The sequence below is a fragment of the Dryobates pubescens genome, chromosome 25, assembly GCF_014839835.1.
Source record: "Dryobates pubescens isolate bDryPub1 chromosome 25, bDryPub1.pri, whole genome shotgun sequence".
Taxonomy (NCBI): domain Eukaryota; kingdom Metazoa; phylum Chordata; class Aves; order Piciformes; family Picidae; genus Dryobates; species Dryobates pubescens.
Window position 1 is genome coordinate 8,850,292 of NC_071636.1, and position 21,487 is coordinate 8,871,778.

At 48.4% G+C, this 21,487-nt stretch overlaps 1 protein-coding gene across 1 annotated transcript in view; it reads right to left on the reverse strand.

Annotated features, from left to right (window-relative positions):
* Positions 1-21,487, reverse strand: part of NCOR2 (nuclear receptor corepressor 2) — a 258,103-nt gene that overhangs the window by 175,029 nt on the left and 61,587 nt on the right. The window contains exon 2 of the mRNA XM_054172985.1: positions 4,636-4,847. Within this exon, the coding sequence (XP_054028960.1) occupies positions 4,636-4,740 (105 nt within the window). The 5' untranslated portion in view covers positions 4,741-4,847. The remainder of the gene's footprint in view (positions 1-4,635; positions 4,848-21,487) is intronic.

Consider the following 21,487-nt stretch of genomic DNA (forward strand, 5'->3'; position numbering starts at 1 on the left):
GGAAGCTTTGCTTTGAGCTCGGAGGTGGTTGGAGAAGGCTCTTCGCAGCCTGGGGGATTTTAGCATTTGGCACCATAAACTCTTCCATTCTGCAAGCTCCTGGAGCACCGACACAGGCTGGCATTTTGCTTCCAGCAGATGAAAGTGTGAATAACTACTCCAAGGAAAACCAACACAGCAGCAAAGGCACGTCGCGCCCGTAACGCTCAACAGGCGGCCTCCCTGCAGGCTTACCTGGTGTCGCCCTGCCCTGCCGATCATGTCACTGCAGAGAGAAGAGAGCTCCTGCCACCTCCAGAGCTGCCATCTCCTGACAGCACCTTCCACAGCAGGGCGCTGCGTTAAACTCACCCTGCTCAGACTGCTAGGAGGAGGAGTCTGGGCAGGGAAGGCACTCCATTCCCCCCAGGCCACCATTTGGCTGGGACACCAAATCAGCACACAAGTTTGCACCAAGCTCTTGTCTCTGGTTGAGACAGACAAGGCAGTTATTTATCATGGGCCAAAAATAATGAGGGATCAGGCTGGGACGCTCCTGCACAAGCATTTTGCAAACAGGGAATTTAATAAAGGAACTACAGAGCTACTCCCAGACAGGAGAGCTGGCACGGCAGACGGCACGAAGGTCTCAGATGAAGCAGAGGGGTTGAGGAGGGGTTAAGCTCATCTCTCCATCTCAGCTAAAGCCCTGCAGGGAATATGGGCAAACAGCATGCAGGAAGCATGTCCAGCACCTTATTCTGCAGGGAGGGGACAGTGCTCACTGATGGGGATTCAAGTGATGGAACACTAATTTTGTATGCACATACCTCCATCTTTCCAACTATTGCCCAAATCTGTATCTCTAGTTGTTAAACACTTAAAGCAGTCCAAAAGCAGAAGCTCTTTTGGCACAGATACTGCTGCACAAGGGTACCCTGTGTGCCCCAAGCCCCAGCATCTCCTGTAGATCCCAGCATCTGCAGCTAGATCATGTCAGGGCACTACCAGAGGGATGACTGGTAAGGGGGGGGGCACAGCAAGAAACTGGATCCACACAGGAGGAAGAGAGGGGAACCCTTCTGTGCCCTGGGAATATTGATCACCAAGTGGCTTTAAAAAGAAAGAGGGACATGTGCTATGCAGGGAAATCGATCTGTTTACAGAAAGTATCTGCAGGTTGCCTGAAAATGAATATCCTTCACGGGAAATTTTCCTCTGTGAAAGTATGAGCTGTGGACACCTTAGAAGGTTAACAACATAAGTAATGTGTTTTGTCACCTTTAGCTAAAGGTCATGGAGCATTCAAACAACTCCTCTGTTCCCAAGCTGAGCATGGCAGAAGTTAACTAAGCATCCCAATATCACAGCTAATGAACATGGAAAACAGAAATGTTTCCCCTGCACTTTGGCCAGGAACCACTCAGTACTCTTAAGAAACAGCTATGGATTGCTGGTGATTTTAGTTTTTCCTGAAGACAGGCAAAGCAACCAGAGCTTTCACCAAGCTTCCTCCTTGCCTTTAGAAGCACACACACTTGTCAGAGATTCTTTTACAGGTCTTTTTTTTTCCCCACTAAGATGGAATGAAATGTCTGGCCATTATGAAATACTGCACCATTTTCACATCTCACCTCCCTGACAGCTGTTGAGACCAGATGTCTCAGTGAAAAGGATGAGGACAGACCAATACAGTTGGAGACCAGTGTACCCTGAGGAAGAGCCTGTTTGTGGCATCACCCATCAATCAGAGTTCAGCCTGGATCAGACCCACGGGTTCACACAGCCTTGCCCAAAGCTGGCACCTAAGAGTAAAACCACCCAAAGACCCTCACTTGACCAATACTGGCTCTTTTCTGGCACCCCCAAACTCAGCAGTAACTCTTGGAATGTGTTACCCATAGGTACAAAGCATATTTCTGTTTGAAAGACATCTTTTTCCCCCCTGTTTTGTTGGATATTCCCTTAGAACTTATAGAATGGGAGAAGTAAATGCCTAAGCACTCTCCCACTGCCTTCTGCCCCATGACAACACATCTTCTCACTTGCCTCATCTGTGAAATCAAACAGCTGCAATCCTTTATATCACTCTTCATAAAGCATCTACAAACCTCAAATAATGTCACAGCTCATTTCTGAGCTCAGTGTTCCTGCTGGGCCACATTTCCCTGGGTGCCACTGTCACAGCTGGCCTGTCATTATTTATTTATATTACAACGGCATTTGCAGCCATGCTGCACACACCCAGGAGGTGACCCAGGGCATTTCCACCACCAGGATAAGGATCTCTGGGCTGACAGATTCCCAGTTCTCAGGAAAGGACGTCATGGAACGCGGCAAACCAGAATCAAAATCTAATCAGATGCAAGACACGCTAGTGTTGGGTTGGTTTTGGCTCCTTTCGCTGTCTTCCAAACAAGCTCTCACTGTACAAACACACCCCATGACAAAGCTGACCTGGCCAAGACATGCAAGCAAATACCGCTGACTTTAATATTAAACAGGGCTGCAACTTCAAAGCAACTGGGCTCTCCTCTCCCAGCAGTCCCACCAGAGATGGGCTCCAGCCCCAGAGCCGTGGCCAGGGTCCAGCTCACGGCACCGCCAAGCAGGACACACTTTGCGAACAGCTGAGACAGGCGGGGAGGGATCACACAGGGACAGCCTTCAAGAAACGCTCTGCCTGCCCTCCCGAGGACAGGCAGGGTGCTTTGCACAGGGTGCTGGTGGGTGCTGGCACACTTCTGGTCTGAAGCCTGACTTCTCCCGCATCCAGACACCTAAAAGGCACCACAGAACTTCAGAAGATTACAGGCGGCTGTGAAAATAGCTTCCAGAAGCAAACGTCAGCAACTTCTTCCAACATTAATATGATAGAATAAAAGCACCATTCACTCCAGCCAGGGAGCAGAGCAGGCTGCAGAAAGCCCAAACTCCATCCAACACGCAAACAACTACACCCTGCTTGGCTGCTTCTGCTGTTGTGACACTACGGGGAAGCAACCTGGGCTTGCTGGAGACTCAACACCCCTGGGCTTGTAACCTTTCACACTCTTCTAAAACCTGTCTCCCCACTGGGTACTGAGCCTTCTCAGGTTTGTTTCTAAATCATGGTTTCACAGCAACTGCAGATCTTGCTCACCTGGTCACATCCTGTTCCTGGCTTGGGTTTCTGCTAAAAAGAGAAGTGGGATTTTCTTTTTGAGACAAAAAGCTCTCGTTCCACGCAAAGGCCTAAACACGCTTGCACCAATGGAAGCAAAACTGCCATCAATTGAAGCAGGTCAGCGTGTCTCATACCCTGCATGAAAAGCTTCTTTGTGCAGGAGCACGCAGGCCCCGAGCGATCTCCATGAGCCAGATAACACAGCCAAAAGCTCATCCTGTGCCCTCCTTAATGTTTCTATTTCAAAGCCTTTCCAAGCTCCAGCTTCCTGTGCTGCTCTGCTGAAGCCCAGCAAAGGGGGCAGATGAGGTAATTTCACCCCTTTGCTGACCCTTCATAGGTACTCAAGCTTTCAAGACAAACCCTAAAATCACCATAGCAGGAATTTTACCATTCAGTAGCTGCCATTGTCAAAACCATAACCCCAAGACAAGGTCTCCTCACTAATATGCATTAGAAGCACCACCCTGGCTGTGGCCGCCTCGCTGTAACCTACCCAGAAGCAGCTCCAAAGAGCAGCCTTGCAAGCATGTGCCACACTCCAGCACCTAATAAGATTCTTTTAAGCATCTTGAGCTGACTAAAGCTGTTCCACTAAGGAGAGTTTTTTCTGTTAAGGTCTTGAACCTAAAACATTCAACCATGCAGGATGAGCAAGCACAGACCTGAGTGACATGGCTCAGAAAGGAAAGGCTGGGTCTGGATGAATTAACCTGTGCAGGCTTTAGCGTGTACAACAGAACATGGCCAACAAAAGAAAATCACCACCAGCTTATGGCTTGATCCAGGAAGAGACAAGATTACAAGTCAAAGGTAAGAGAGGGGAAAAAGTGGGAAAGAATAAAATGGAAAAAATAAAAAAAATCAGCAGCTCAGTTTTCTTCTTTCTTCCCAGAAGTGTCACCACTAGCCAGGAACATCATGTAGAGAGAGGCAAGTTTCCTGACAGCAGGCTCACCCCCAGCAGCCTGCCTGGAGATCAGAAGAACTCTCTTGTGGGTGTGAGGAGCTCACTGGAGAATGGTAAGCCCACATACAAGAGAGGATGCTCATCCCCTCCCGATTCAGCACCAAGGCAAGGCCAAGCTGAAGAGGGCAGGAGGCCACATGCTCTTGCTCCATGTGGATGGTCAACCTTTCTCCCCCTCAGGCTGGTTACTGCATCCAACAAAGGGTGCCCTTGCCAGGAAGGTGAACGGACTTGCATGCTTGGAAGTGATGAGCCAGAGCCCATAAGCACCACCATGGTAAACACTGGGAAGAAGCTGGAAAGGGAGACAAAAAAGCTGCAAGCACCATATGGAGAAGCAGAAGAGGATCCCACAAGAGAGGAACAATGAAATCCTGTACCACAGGCATGGAAACGGTCTGATTTCTCTCTAACAGCCGCATCCGAGCCCAGAGTGGCTGAACCACCGCCCCAGGGGCAGGGACAAGCCACGCAGCTCCTAGCCCACGAGCAGGCAGAGAAGGGAAGTCTGTCGCCTTACCGCATGTGGTCGAGCAATCTGAACAGGGTAGGACATGGCGTGGGGCGGGTAGCGTGGCTCGGCCGCGCGCCAGCTCTGCGTCACAGGCTGCGTGGATCCAGACATCTCGAACCAGCAGGTGTGGTGCTCGCTGCCTCCAAATCACAGACAAAGGGTTAGGAGAGACAGCAGCTCCTCTTCATCGTGTGCGAGCTTCCCACGTCACCCAACAACTGCAAACAAGTGGGAAAGGAGGAGGTTAAAACCCAGCCTACCACAGTCCCCTGAGACAAGCTAATATCAAGCCTTGGATGATCTCCAAAACCTGGCTGCTCTCAATTCTCCAGTGGCCTCACCTTTTCTGCTTACCCAACACCACTGTCATTTATTTATTGTCTTCCCCCCTCCCCCCCCCCCTTTTTTTTCCAGTGGATAACTTCTACCCCAGGGAAGTCCAAATGTAAGATTTACCCAAATGCATCCCGCCCAATTGCCCTGGAAAACTCTCCCCCAGATCCAGCAGGACCAGGCCTGCACAATGCTGGCAATTTCTTTGGGCCCTGTCACTCTACACCTACAGGTCTCTTGGAAACAGGCCTTTCTGGGGGGAAGTGACTTAGTTTCCAAAGAACACAGGCTGCAGTTTGGCACTTCAACATGAGGTCCAAAAGCACAAGGTGCCTCCTCAGCTCATCCACTTCCCCATCAACACTCTCCCATGACCACACATACTCCCCTTCACTCCCCTTCTTTCTGAGCTGTAGCTGTTATTGCAGCTACTTGAGGTAAGCCCTGATCTTTGCCAGGAGGGACACTGTCATGCTCAGCAGCCACATCCATCCACAGAGCTACATGAAAACTCAGGACTGAGGCACACGATACATCTCCAATGCCAAAGAGATCAACCTTTATGATTAGGACCAAGAGCCAGAGAAGACACCATGGCCCTGAGGTTATTTGCACAGACACACCCCTGTCACCCACACGTTTGCTGCTTTACCATGTGTTGCAATTCCCTTTACAGCAGGAACAGAATCAGGTAAACCAAGAGAGTGGGAGAACTCCCCCTGGCCCCAGGGGGAGATTTATGAGTCACTGCTTTTTAGACACACTTCAGGTTGTGTTTGGAGAGGATTTTAAGCCTCCCAGGTTTTGTCTGGATTTCAACCAAAAAAAAAAAAAAAAAATTTACAAATGTCTAAATGCTGCCCTTCATCACTGACACCTTCAGATACACTAACTGTAATTCTCTTATTAATGGTTAGCTATACGAAGCATAAATCCCCACTGCTACCTGGGCTTTGAGAATGCTGTCAGGACTGATCCCAAGCAGGGAGAGCCTCAGATCCCCCTCCCCTAAACCAATTCTCCATCCCACCCAGTGCTGAGCACACTCACACACCTCACCCCCAGCAGAGGTACGTGTCACTTATATAAATTTATAAGGGTTGTTGCTGTAACAAAATCTTCCCTCAGCATACTGGGAGCACCAGAGAAAGCACCCAGTCCCCTGGCACCACCTCCCCACACTCTCATGGTGTCTGCTGCACAGGGAGCGGGAAGGGACACCCAGCCCCAGCCAACACAATTTCAACTGAAACAGCAGCTGGTGTGTACAAAAACCTAAGATAGGTGGGAAAGAGGGGTAAAAAAAAGAGAGAGAGAGAGAGAGAGAGAGAGAGAGAGAGAGAAAAAGAGAGAGAGAGAGAGAGAAAGAGAGAGAGAGAGAGAGAGAAAGAGAGAGAGAAAGAGAGAGAGACAGAGAGAGAGAGAGAGAGAGAGAAAGAGAGAGAGAGAGAGAGACAGAGAGAGAGAGAGAGAGAGAAAGAGAGAGAGAGAGAGAGAGAGAAAGAGAGAGAAAGAGGAAGTCTTCCTCTACTTTCTTTTTTTCTCTCACTCCCATCAGACCACAGACCAGCCCGCGCTGATAAGCCACTCACTATCTGCTGCAGGCAGGCACAGAACCTCCTCACTGGTTTGCTGGCACCCACACGCTGCTCACCAGCCAGAAATAAAATCAAACCAAGGCAACGGTCCCCTGCAGGCTGGGCACGACATGCAGGGGAAAGTGGGCTAAGGAGGCCTCCATGCAAGGAAGTCAAATTTTACCAAAATACTGTTTTTCAGTGAATTCCCATTGAGACCTGAAGATGACAGACATGCAGAGACATCTCCATTCTCCTGCCAAGGGACAGCTGAGCTTCCTGAGCCAAAGGTATTTTGCCAAGTTCTGCATGGGAAAAGACACAGCAGGGTTTGGCTCTCAGGGAAGGGAGAGGAAAACAACCAGGTCCCCTCCTGCTTTCAGCTCACCCCACACACAGGATCTGGGGTTCCCCCAAGCCCTGAGGTATCTTGCCCGTCACCCCAGTCCTGGAAAGCATGGGGGCCAAAGATCAGCCCAAGCCTCATTCTGGATGGAGACAGGAGTCTGATGTGCTTGACTCAGTCCACACCGGGGCAGGAAAGCCCCTGAGCACAAGGGGAAATTCAGAGGCACCCAGAAGGCAACCAGCATGCATTTATACTGCCAGTATGACTACCCCACTTCCCCTCAACACTTCCGACTGGATGGGATTTTAAGCATCGATTCCCACTCAAAGCTGGGGGGCACACTCTCTGGGGACACCTCACCATCCTCACAGCCCTCCTGCAGTCCACGAGGGCTACCCCAGAGACAAACCCTCCCTGCAGCAGCCAGGGACACGCGCACAAGGCTCCCAAGAGCTCGCCGAGATCTGCAGGAGTTTAAGGTACTTTCCTAATTAACAGACTCGGACATCTTGGCTTGCAGCCACCTAAGAGTTAATTAGCATATGTAAATATATACACACGTGTATATATACGCTCCAAGCTGGAGACAGGAGGCAGAGCCCTTGGCAGCTTTCAGCAACCCAGCTGCTTCCCTGGAAGCTCAGCAGGTGAACCAGACCACGCCATGGCAGCCATACAGTACAAGAAATGGGATTAGTTTGCCTTTTTTTTAATCTCTTCAGAACAGAAACTCATCTTTAAAACCCAGCACCATGTGCAAAGCCACACAGTGTCAAGCTCTCTAACAGTTTAAAAGCTTTTTGCCTTCTGTCTGTGCAACCAGAAAAAAGAAGTTGACTTTCTATTAGGAGGACACAGACACATAGGGTGAAATTAAGGGGCCAACAAAGCTGTCCTACAGCAAGGCACACTGCCTGCAAGCTGCACTAGTGGTGGCACTGTGTGCTAGCAGGACCACAAAAGGTGTTTTCTTTCTCAAGAGCACCAAATGACCTCTGCCTCTACAAGAAGACCTGAGAAGCGAAGAGTGAAAATCATGCGCTCTCCAACAGGCAAAGCACAGCTGAACTGTGAGCTGGAGCCAAATGAGGTCACTAAAGCAGTGGGGCAGCTCCACCAATGCCCTCGCTGCAGATCACATTTTGACACTTCATGTGTGAAGAAGGCAGCTGCTGCAGTGTGTCCAGCCCAGCAATGCAAAGAAGGGGAAGACAAGGAAAATGGTCCCTGGTCAGGCAGCAGCAGGGCTGTGGGTGCTCCCACTAGGCAGCAAAGTGAGAGCATAACAACTTGCCAGGGACGTGCTGGTGCTGCCTCAGAGCTGGGTGCAGCTGGGACACTGCTAGGCCACACATCCCCAAAGGACACTGGGGTGCCTCCTCATCCACAACCCTTTAGCCATTATTTTTAAGAGAGGAGCACAAGCAATAGGAGCAGATTAATGGAAATAAAAGAGAAATCGTGCAGCCAGGCTCTTGAAATCCTTAAGATTGAACCATTTCACTCCTACTTTTCTCAGCTGAGTTGATGAGGAACAGACATTGTCTCACAGGAAAAGTATTTCCCTCCCCAGTCAGAGTCTCCATCAGAGACGGTTTTATCCGCAGACCTGTGTTAGCCATTACTAGGTACAAGGAGATTTACAGTCTATGATTAGGAACAGGAGAAAGCTCGAGCACCAATGAACCCAGCACCAGAGCTACAACACCAACTTGTGGAAGAGGCAAAAGCTCACAAAGCCTCCTGCACCCACTTATTTCCAGCTCTTCGGGAGACTCCCAGGATCTTGCCCCATTGCTGAAGCCTTCCAAACCTCCACCCTCCTCCTCCTCACTGCCAACTCCATGCAACAAACCACCACCTTCCTACTTCTCTGTTTTTCACCTCTATGTACCATTTGCTGTCTAAAACAATTTCCCCATCACCTGTTTTGCCCAGTTTACACCACAAAAACAACCTACAAGCCACAGCAAGTCGTTGCAGGCTCGCCTGGCTGCCCAGGCACCTGCCAGCTCCCAGCAGCATTTGCCAGCTCAGGCACAGCCCATGCTAATGGGGTGCACAGCACTGGACAGATTGATGTCCAGCCCAAGAGACAGGTACAGACAAGTTCATGATGCCCCACAGTCATCTGAAAACTCACAGTCCACATCCACACCGATTAGACACAGGGCTGGGCATTTCTGTGCTGGTCCCTCAGCCCAGCTCTTGAGCACAGCAGCAGCATTCATTGATACAGTCAGAGAACAGAATAGAATTAACCAGTTTGGAAAAGACCTTTGAGATCGAGTCCAACCTATCATTCAACACTATCTAATTAACCCATGGCACCAAGCACCCCATCCAGTCTCTTCCTAAACACCTCCAGTGATGGTGACTCCACCACCTCCCTGGGCAGCCCATTCCAATGGGCAATCACTCTTCCTGGGAAGAACTACTTCCTAACATCCAGCCTAAACCTCCCCTGATGCAGCTTGAGACTATGTCCTCTAGTTCTGGTGCTGGTAGCCTGGGAGAAGAGACCAACCCCCACCTGGCTACAACCTCCCTTCAGGTAGCTGTAGACAGCAGTAAGGTTTCATCTGAGCCTCCTCTTCTCCAGGGTAAGCAACCCCAGCTCCCTCAGCCTACCCTCATAGGGCTTTAGCTCCAAACTCCTCCCCAGCTTTGTTGCCCTTCTCTGGACACATCCCAGCAACTCAACATCTTTCCTAAACTGAGGGGCCCAGAACTGGACACAGGACTCAAGGTGTGGCCTAACCAGTGCTGAGTACAGGGGCAGAATGACTTCCCTGCTCCTGCTAGCCACACAGGAGCAGGGAGGTCATTCTGCCACATGAAGACCTTACAGGTCTAAATAAATAAGTAAACAAATAAAAGGCTTTTCAATTAAATGAAGTTGCAAACAAAAATTCACCTCATTCAACATACTTGCTGCTTTTCCAAGGTGCAGACAACCCTCCCAATCAGCTCTGTACTCCTCAGGGGGAGCAGGATTCCCAGGTGAGGTGCCTGGCTTGCTGCTGACACAATATAAATGTGGGTGAGTTGCCATAATTACCCCATACCTTGGCTCATCTGCCAGGTGAGAACAACAAGACACTCCCAGCTTACAGAACATACTGGTTCCTCAATCCCCATGAAAGCTTTAAAGATCCCAGTGAAAACACTCTGCTCAAGGTCAAAATCGGCCTGGGTTGTTGTGTTTTGTTTGTTTGTTTGTTTTTATAATTTATTTAAGCAAGGTCATACTGAAATAACATTAACAGCATAGCTTGTTTCTTAAGTCCAGAGTAGCATTACTCAACCTGTGGCCTACAGCCCATGGATGGCCTACAGAAGGTGTTAGGAGGTAGCCCACAAAAATGACTGCAAAAAACCTTATTGAAAGGCAACAACTAGCACCACCATGCTTTGCATCCAAGGCAAATAAGCAAAACCTTGCTAGCACTCACCAGAGAATAGTCAGTTGAAGAGTACTGACAAAGCTGATGCCTAATTACACAACATGATGCAAGGTTTTGGAAGAAACAACCGAGTCATCTTTACTCAAATGCTAAATAGTTTACTTTCCTCCTCAAACAAGACAGAAAAGGTATCACAGTATCACTAAGGTTGGAAGAGACCTCGAGGATCATCGAGTCCAACCTGATGTATCTATGCTGCAGTCAACTTGTGCTTTTTTAAATAAAAGTTAGAGACACCTTTATTTATAATGCTTAATTAATCCTGAGCTACAACATTCACCTCCACAAGACCAACTCACCAACTCAAGACGCTTCAACAACCCCAGCACCTACTCATGAGCAGCAGAGAAGTATATTGCTGTCAGCAGCTGTCCCACCACTGGTAACAGCATCAACATGCCATACAGATCCAGATCAAAACCAGACCTGAATAGCAGTGAAGAGATTTACCCACACTTGCTCTAAAGCACTAGTGGAAGTAAAATCAAGTAAGATGGGATGAAATTGGGTAGAGAGATGTTCCCAAGAAATGCACCACAACAACTTGTCAGTAATGGATTTGTCTAATCAATATGTGCGTGAAATTTTCTTGGAAGACAGTTGACATTCTACACAAATATTTTTATGTACTGTATCTATTAAACCCTTTTAGTAGGGAAAGCAGGCCAGCTGCCATAAATTTAGGGCTCTATTCAGAATAACAAAGCCAACCATGTCAGTGTCTGCAGCCTGGGAATCCACGCTGGCGTTCAATCACAGCAGGGTACAGAGGTTTTACATTAAAATAGCAGCCCAGGGTCAACAGGAAAGATCAGGCACATCCTGAGCTCCATGGCATGCAGGAGAAGTTATTTCAACCCCAGGGATCAAGGCTTGTACCTGTGTGTGATCTTAAAGCATTTTTCTTGCTTTGAAAGAAAACAAAAGAGCAGCCAGGCTAGCAGCACCCTGCACATCATAGAGAGATCCTGTGGTTCCTCAGGTGCCCCTCACACAGCAGTACCTGAAGCAGCTCCTGCCCAGTTTCCTACCTCACCTGCTGCCAGCAGCCCTCCTCCCTCTTCTGTTTTGGATAGATGACTTTTGAACTAGATTCATTGCCTCGCCTGCCTGACACTTCAGATGCAGCACCAAAACAAAGCTGCCAGGGCAGGATGTTACCCTTGAAAGAAGATACAAACAGACTCCAGGGCCATGAAGAGGATGGCAGAAGTTCAGGAGCTGAAGTCTCTTGTCCCGATTAGTTGCCTACTTGTTGGTAACTTCCGGGCTCCATCAGCTCTCCCACCACGGCATGGCTCCATGCAGATCCAGTCCTGATCCGGTGAAAGGTGACTTCTCTGCCCTGCTCCTATCACTGCCCAAAGCAGCAAAGCAGGATTTGCGACTTGTATTTCTCCTTTTCAATCTTTCCAAGCTATTTTGGGCACAGGACCCATGTTTAGCTCTGCCCCGAGATAACCTTTGCCAGCATGTGTGTACAGATCTTGGCACCGCAGCTGTGTGGAACAAGGTCAGAGGACTGAATTTTGCCAGCCCCACTCCCAGTTGTGTTTCAAAAGTCAGGTTTTGCCAGACAGCCCGCTCTAAAGCGGTGTCATGACACCCCCCTGATGGTTCTGGCAGAAGAAAGTATGTGCTGTGTGATGCAAGTCCTGCCACTAACAGCCCTCCTTCAGGCCACAACTCCCAGTAGCCTAATCCAGTTGTTGGGAGCAGATGAGAGACCTGCACCACCTCCCCACCAGACATACCATGACAGATGAGCACTTGCAATGAATCTCACACAGTTTAAGTGCCTCCCAGCCCTTGGCAAAGAGGCTGCAAGTGACCCTGTGACAGGTCCCAGAGGGGCACGTATGTGCTTACACGAACAAGGCTGACCCATTTCTCCCAGTTGCAGCACTCGGCTGTCACTCACTAGCTGCAGGGATGTTGCCTTCTTGAAATGCACCAGCAGCACACCAAGTGCAAGCCTGGCCATGGCTCCAGCCTCAGGTCAGCATCAGTGTGGCTGGCCTGAGCCCTTGCTTTTTCAAATCCTGCCATGTCTCTCTGCCTTCAGTTTCCCTACTACCATTGTTAGATTTTCCTCTCCTATTCTACAAAGTTCACCCCTAAACCATATCCCCAAGCACCACATCTAAATGACCTTTAAACACATTCAGGGTTGGTGACTCAACCACCTCCCTGGGCAGCCTATTCCAATGCCTGATCACTCTTGCTGTGAAAATTTTTTCCTAATGTCTGGTCTAAACCTACTCAGTTGTAGCTTGAGGCCCTCTTGTTCTGTCACTAATTACCTGTGAGAAGAGACCAGCACCAGCCTCTCTACAACATCCTTTCAGGTAGTTGTAGAGAGCAATGAGGTCTCCCCTCAGCCTCCCCTTTTCCCAACTAAACATCCCCACTTCCTTCAGTCACTCTTCACAAGATTTATTCTCCAGGCCCCTCACAACTTCCTTGCCCTCCTCTGCACTTGCTCCAGCACCTCCACATCTTTCCTGTATCAAGGTGCCCAAAACTGGACAGAGTGTTTGAGGTATGGCCTCACCAGTGCTGAATACAGAAGCATGCAGATGACCTGTGGATCATTTGCACAGTGAGTCTGTCACCAAAGATGTGATGGCAGAGCCGCCCCAGTTATACAGTGGCATCACCGCTCCTATGCCAGGGCACCCATTCCCATGCTGCTCCCCTGGAGAGAGTTGGGACACATGAAGCCACACGCAACCCACAGCTACTGCCTGGCAGCTGCAGGCTGAAAGCCCAAAGGGGACACTTGGAGTAGTTAAAGATACTGACAAGGAACAGCCACAAAGAAATCTACACTCAAAAACAAAAGGGGGGGGGGGGGGGGGGGGGGATGGGATTTGGATCCACGCACAGGCCATTCATGGAACAAAGGAGTTATTTTAAGGCTGGGCTGGAAATAGAAAACAAATTAGACCATGCGAGGCCTTTGTTGAAGATGATCTGCAAAGACAAATGGAAATGCCTGGAGAGGAAATTAAAAAAACACCAAACATGAAACCACCCGGGCACTGGGACTGCAAAGGGAAACAGGGCAGGGGATGGGAGGAGGAAAGGAGTGATAGGCAAATGCCAGAGCACAGATTAGGCAGCCTAAAAGGAGGCAGATGAGAAAAATAAGTATAGGAGAGCAAAAACAAGCCAGCAGGATTGACTACTAAAACCCCAGGGATGGAAAAAATGCTGAAAAAGTCCCATTTCCCAATGGAAGCCCATCCCAGAGCTTCAGATACTGAAATGCAACAGCTGAAACTAAAAAGCACGTAGAATCATAGAAAGCACTGGGTTGGAAGGGACCTCCAAAGGTCACTGATAGTCCAACCTCCAATCTGCCAGGGCAAGATGGATTGTGCAAGAGCATAAACCAAACCTTCCTCCTGTTCTACCCAGGCCCGGTCTGGCAGCTTGAAATGCTGCAACACTTGCCCCATGCTGCCACTTCCACCTGAGATAATGCTAACTGTGGGCAAGCACAGGCAGCCAGCTCCAGGGCAAAGCACTTCCCATCCCCACTCCCAAAGCCTCATCACTCCTCTATCCCTTTCCTATACGTCATCTTTTCCACCTCAGCTGCCCCTGCTTACACTAAACATGGGCTTTAAATACTGTAGCTGTTAGGCAGCACCAATCTCAGTCTCATAAACACACTCAAGCAACTTTAAATCAAGGGGGGAAAAAGCGATTCCTCACCAACACGCAAAAAGGATACAGGAACCGTGGGACTATTTGAGCCACGCTCCCAAGTGCGTTAAACGGCACATTAACAACCATCACTGTACCAACACATCAGCACTACACCCACTGGCAGCTCCCAGGAGTTAACCTGCACCCCCAGCCTCTCCAGATAAACAAGGCTTTTAAAACCCAAGGAAAATTACAAAGCACCTGCGAGGTTTATTTATGTATTTTACACAGAACACGCTGCTCATTTGATTTTCAAACCCATCAGTTCATACTGCTAAAGAGACAGGTCCTCTGATGTCTCGGGCACGTTCATGAAAGCTGGGGGTGTCATCTCCTCGAGTTCCTTTTGTTGAACAAATTACTCAGCTCAGGAGTGACATTTTCGATTATTTACATCCTGAATAAAGAAGGGAAATTCATTTTCTGCAGCTCCTGAGATAAGTTCTTTGAGGCAGATTGTACCGCCAAACATTTTCTCCTTTCGCACATTCCCAATTTCAAAGACGACAAAACATCTTTGCCTGCTAAATTATTCCTTTTCTTTCATGATCCTCTAATGATTGAGGAGTCTAAACTTCACAGAAGGATCTTTGAAGAGCACCGACTGCCAGCATAAAAGCTGCACTATTGTGACAAACTGCACAATTCAATGCCTCCATGGGAAGACATGTGCAAAGGAACACAATTACCCCAGGGAACCGAAACAAAGCCTGCAAATAAATTAAATGACCTGTAAACTAAGGTACTCAAAAATATATGAGATGCTGTGCCATAAAATATCACTGAAGAAGGGAGTCAGCTGGGAGTGGAGCCGGCTTATAGTAACCCATTTCACTCCAGGTTGGCATGGAGGTGGCTGTACTTCTCCAGCACACTGCTGCACCTCAGGCATGGGATGGGAAGTTAAGCAATGCTAACTCAAGCGCTTGTGATCATCTGTCAAACACCAGCTCTCAACCCACCACAGGCCTTTCTCCTAACATTCCCTGGGTAATTACTAGCAGATAGTCAATTTCCAGCCCAGGTTAATAACCACATTCCAGCCATTTGTTCCTGCACATTGCTGCTGCTTTCATTTCACCCCAGGAAAACCAACGAGAAGTTCAAGCTCACTGGTGGCCCAGTGAAAGGAGCTGCTCATTAGCTCCCAGCAGATCAGCTGGAGAGACAGGTCTAAGCAGTAGGAGCCATTAATTGGGCATGTTCTGCTTTCCCTGTCTAGGTAATTAATAGCTTCTAGACAGAAAGTCAAAGCCTCTCTAGAAGCACTGAAAAAAAATTCAGCTTTTGCATACAACATGCAGCACTTTGCAGTATGCTGGACAACTCGCAGCAAGGGAAGGGGGAGAGCAGAACATCACCTCCATCCTCTTTCAGATACCATACACAAATGACCAGCCCATTTCAGCAAGAGCCCTAGCTCACAGTAAGCACAAAGCCAAGGGTTTCACCCACCCCACCCCCCAACACGCATCCACAGGGGAATCTTGCACAGCTTCAGCTCCCTCCAACACCACTCCAAGACAAACAGCACTTGCAGAAGCTGAGCTCTGGGTTATCTTTCTCCAGACAGGCTTCCAAAGCAGATGGGGATTCCTGATGTGTTTAATAACTGAACCTCCACAAGTGGGCAAATGGGATTTCAGTGCTTCCCTGCCAAGCTCAGTCCTGCTGACAACAAGCTGTTCAAAGCTGTCATTCAGTCCTCAGCAGATCAGGAGTCTTGGCTTCCTGATCGAGACCACTTCTCAAAGTGCAACCTGGTCATACCCTTGGTAATTTGCCTTTCCTGGGCTTGGAGCAATGGTTTCAGCCTGTCATTTACAAGCTTCTGGGAGCCTGTGGACTTACTCTGAAGGGATCTGTACAAGATGACTGAAATTCCTACTACACCAATGAGACATTTTGAAGGGTCCACCTTTCCATGGGCAAGCAGGGGGATCAGACGCCTGTTCTCTCTACCCTGTCAATACCAGAGGGAGGGAAATGTTTCTCCTTGTTTCCCAACAAAATGCCCAGCCCCTGGGCTATGAGTCCACCCTGTTTCACAACTGCTGAACTCAAAGCTATTAAGAATAATTACTGCTACTTCAAAAAACCTCAGCTGCCAACATGAAGTTATTTCTAAGGTGAGTCACTGGCCCCATTTCATTGCTGCCACTGTGGGTGTGGGTACCAGCAAGTATCTCCTGTCACCCTGCACCTACCTGCCCTGGGGCTGAGGTTTCAGACTGTTCCTCACCCTCCAACTCTTTAGCCAGACAGCAGAAGCAAATACAAACCACAAGGGAAACATCTGATGCAAAGCAGCCCTCATAACTGGGAAGCATCTCTTGGGGCAAACAGAAGCTCTAACACCAAGTCATTTGGACAAATCTGGCCTAGACAAAAGCACTAACGATGGCAGCAGAAGGCACAGAAGTCAGTCCCAAAGTCAAACACCACTTTTGAGGAGATACAAAAACAAACTGCAGCATAATACTCTTCCCATCTTGGGGGTACTTAAGAAGATTCCCAGGGCCTCAATGCATTGAGCCTGGGACCTTCATGAAGGCCTCAGATTTAAATACAGATGAACCCTGGTTACTGACAGCAAGAGAAGACAAGGCATCTGAAATTGTCTCTGCTAGAGCAATGAGTTTCCCTTGGTACCAAGTGGATGCAGGGCAGCTTACACAGGGATAGCTAAGAGGATTACCATCCCCAAATCTGTCACCTCTGCTTGGGCAGCTGAGCTGCTCATAAAACAGCTGCAGTTAACAGCCCTTGTGTTTCAGCGGGAGCAGCAAACAGCTGCGTGCCCATCGGGACTCTACAGAGGTACAGACACAGTCCCTTAAGCTGCCCCATGGGAGCCTAACAGCCTGCCCGAAGTCCCCTCAGGGAACACAAACCCAACCAAGTCACCTTCCCCTGCTCTTCAGACCCCATCCAACCTCTACCATTGGGCACAGGGTGTCATTAGTGGTCCTGTGCAGCAGGTAAGGTCTCCTAAAGAGTCATACAAGCACAACTCCACTTGGAAGCTGTCACTTCGCAGACCCTTCTCTTGCAAAAGCCTCCTGCCAAGCACAGACTCTGTCCTCACAGAGAAAGTTCCTGCAGGAGAGGTACTGAAAAGCATACTTCTCCCATGGAGAAGATAGCATAGAAGTGAAGAGTTCAGGAAAACAAACAGAAAATGAACCCCAGTGCTTGTGAAATAGCCACAAGGCAGTAACAGCTCTCCAGGTGTAGAGCAGTCACAGCAGGGATTATTCCTGGAGAATTACAATTCATTATATAGACATAAATATATATACAATTATTCCATAGCATGTGTGTGTCCCTGAGGTTTGACAGGGATGTGGGATTCCTTATTTGTTCATCTTTTGAGCTGCAATTCCATGTGGATTCACACCAGTGGGTTCTGTTTACAGCTCAGTGGCATCACTTCCAACTGGGAACACAGCAACTTTCAGTATTTGCCTTGAAAAGGCTGGAGGTGCTTTTGGACACATTAATGTGTCCATTTGTATTATGTCCATTCTGTGGACACAGATACAACAGTGTGATGTCCTTTACAAACTTATAAGGAATATTTGAATGAGGAAAGGGATAACTCTCCTATTTTTAAATTGTACAGGAATTTTTATCAACATGACCTCCCCAACCTTCCCTTCTTTCCCTGTGAAGCCCTGCAGCATGTTTTACCCAGGAAATGCAGTCTGCTCTAATACAAAACACTTGACCACAATTTCAACTGATGCAAGAACTGCCTGCTCTTGAGAAGGAGCAATGTCATCCTCCCAGCAGTTGGGACATCGCAGCTTTCCCGTGCAATCACTGCCAGACTCTCCCAGCACTTTCTGGCAGCAGCTCCACACAGTCCATGGATGCTACCATGGGAGGGAGATGATCCCAGTACAGGGCTGCTGACTGATTTAGGCAGGCAGATTAGGGAGCTCCTTAGTCCTCCTCCCACAGCTCTGGTTCAAGGGGTGTGGAATGGTTTAATTATGCCCCTCAAGGCAGGAAGAAGTCACTTGTCTTTAAATACTCAGACTTTTATTGAGTTAACATGTTTTAACAAGGTCAAGGCTTGAATGGTAAACTCTCACCCAAAGGAGAGTTCACTGCTTCCCCACTTGCAGTTCAGCAGCATCCCCCATGGTTTATGTCTGAGCTCTGGGTTAAAACTACTCACTTGACAAAGAAAAGAAAAAAATAAAGCAGTCAGAAATGGTAAATAAACCTTCATTTTCTTCACCCTATTGCAGTGTCCCAAGGCAGCAGCTGGCACTGGAACATATCACCCATACATATCTCCTGAGTGGACAACACCTTTGCCTCCTGTCACCTCCTGCCCATAGCACAGGGGTGAACTCTGGGAACACACACCCCCAGTTTAAATCCCTGTGGTCACACAGTCAAAACAGCTGGCTAGGAACTATACAACAGGGCAGAGGCCACCAGAGCCAGCCCCTTTTCCCCACGTCTCCTAGGCATGGCTGGTCACCCATTAGGAGGAAATCACAGAAGCAGAGAAACCTCCAGAAACAAACAAATACTGCAGACAGATGCTAGAGGTAAGCAAAAAAATGCTGAGTTAATTTACAACATAGAAAGAGAAATATAAACTGCAGCCCCTCCCAAAATCACCTCCCTGCTCCTCCAGCCAGAAAAAGGCTTCTGAGTTTTGTTTCAACAACTACCAGCAGAACAAGACCATTCCCACATGCAGTGAATCCCCATATGCTCATTTATGTTGCCACACCATCACTATTGTCTTGCAAGCTCAGACTCCTAAGAAAAAATAAACCATCACCTCTGAAGTGTGCCACTCCTCAAGGCAGAGAACTTCACATGCATAAGAAAGTCCCTTGCTATGCAGGAGTGAGGACAGATGAGAAGTCAGCACAAAGAAGTCAAACCAAAAGCCCTTCCTTCCCACACTTTCACCTCCTTCCCACAGCCCAATGAGAAGACAGAGCATCAGGGACATACATCACTCAGCCTGCACTCAAGAGGTTTTAATTGTTGGCCACTTCAGTATCCCTCAGCAGCAGGTACTGACTTGAAGCAGAAGTGACACGAGTCAGACATGAAGCAGTTTTAATTTCTCTATGCAGGAGTTCATACTGGTCCGACCAAATTTGCTCTTAAATCAAGTCTGCTTGACCTGGAGCAGGTTTCCTGCTGCAATTCAGATATCCCATTACACAGCTCATCCCAGCAGCCAGCTCTGCACAGCTCAAGCAAATGGAAAGTTGAGCACTTCGTGGAAAAAATGCTTCTAGACACAGACAAAGAAGGCAGATTAGTGGGGGGAGGAAGTCCCTTATAACCTTGTGTGCAGATTTTTACCTTTACAGTTTGGCTCTTGTTTAAATAAAGGTGAAACCAGGTTGAATGGGGATTTGAGTGGAAGGTATGAAGAGCATAGGGGTTGGAGCTACATGATCTTTAAGGTCCTTTCCAAACTATTTTATGATTCAGTGAAAACACAAGACAACAACACACTTTCAGACAAAAAAAGCAGCTTTGCCCCTTCTGCCTCCATCCACCCCAGCTTCAACCACGTTCAGATTTGTCATCATGGGCCTCCAAGCAAACAACCCTTCTTTCTTTTATGCTTTTTAGCTCCCTCAGCACACACCAAACATGCTGCTTTACAGGAAGCCAAATCAGCTGGGCTCTGTGTTAACAGTCCGCAGCATTACCAGGGCTCCACTCTGGATCTGCAAGGAGCTCTGTTAAAGCTACTCCCAAGGATAACATTGGCAGGCATAGCATGGAAAAGAAGTCATCACTGCTGGTTCCCACTCCCAGGCTCTCTTCTCAGACAAGCCCAAGATAGACTCTGGACTCCTTCCTCACGGGAAACAAGGAGAGGTGATTTTTTTGAGGTGCTCCACGCCAGCATCGGATTACACAGACCATTACGACCAGTACAGCAGACAGGAGACCCACAAGGTGGACATACCACTGCCAGATGAACCCTGCAGCTCACTTCAAAGGAGCAGATGGTACTTCTCTGCCTTAAAATGCACCTAGAATAACCTGTAACAGGGTACTTAAAACTTCCAACACACATAAGGCCTAAACTATCACTTCCATCAACCCAGCAGGCACTACAGGTCCACCATGTGTTTTATTAGCTGGATGCTAATGGAGCTACAATACATCAGGTCACATTTTAAAAGTTACAAACAGTTTATAAAAGCTTAATCAATCATTAAATAGGTGTTTTAGAGCTATGGCTTATAATGATTGATTTAGCCATTTGTTAAGTGAGCTATTGGACTTTATAATAATCTGCAGTATCTCCAGCTGAGGTTCTCCTGCCTACCTGTAAGACATCATCATGTTACAGACCTGAAGAAAAGAACATGCCACCTATCCTCTTAACTATTTGTACTTAGACTTTGATGTAAATACAGGCCATAAGTGGTCACAATTCCTGCAAGTGATGTTAAAAATACAGATGAAACATTGCGGAGCACTTAAAAGTAGTCCTTGGGGATGGCACTGGAGAATATTTAATGAAGTCAAAAGCTGCAGGCTAATTTCCCCTGGGAGTTCCCATTTAGAGCCTGTCACAGTGAGAATCCATCACAGACAGCACTGATTCACCCACGCCAGAGAGGAAAAAAAAACCCCTCCTCTTCATTCCCCACTGCCAGCCACCCAGATACCACCTTCAGTGAAAGAAAGAAGCCTCTCTTCCAGAGTGCTGCCTACAGACAACACTCCCCAGCTGCCACAAGCACGGAGGGTGAACCAACCTCCCTCACTCCACAAGCTCCAAAGCTGAGCAACAGCAACTTTCAGGGGCTGTGAACATCCCACCACAGGTAAGCATTCCAAAAGGGAAGCGGGCATCTGTCTGCTTGGATGTCTGTTCAGCTTGGAGGAAGCTCCTGAGCAATCTGAGGTGGTGCCCAGTGCCAGTCACCCCCAGCTCAGAGCAGTAGTGACTTCAGGAATTGCACACCCCAGCTCTGACCCGCGGTGGGAAGCCGACACTCAGGAGCAGCAGTTCCCACCCTTGCTCTTTGGTTGCACACACAAGCAGCCTGTGCTCTCTGCTCCAAAGAGGCAGCTCTGAAAGCAGACAGGCGAAGTGACAGTGAGCCTCACATCTTTAGACAGAGCTCGTAACACTAAGGTATTTCATGTAGCATTTCTCAAGGGATGGGGGGGGGGGGGGGGGGAATGAGCTGTTAAGTGCACTCCCACCATCCTTCCCAGAAAGGAGAGCCCAGATGTCTCACCTGAGCTCAGCCTGGGGGAGGGAACGGAGAAGAAAGCGCCAAATGAGCAGAAAGGGAAATATCTCTTCAACTCTAACAAGGTCCCTGCCAAGAACTGCACTGCCAGTTCCTCAATTGCTTTACTGAAAGGAGTTAAAAACAATAAGCATGGAGGCACAT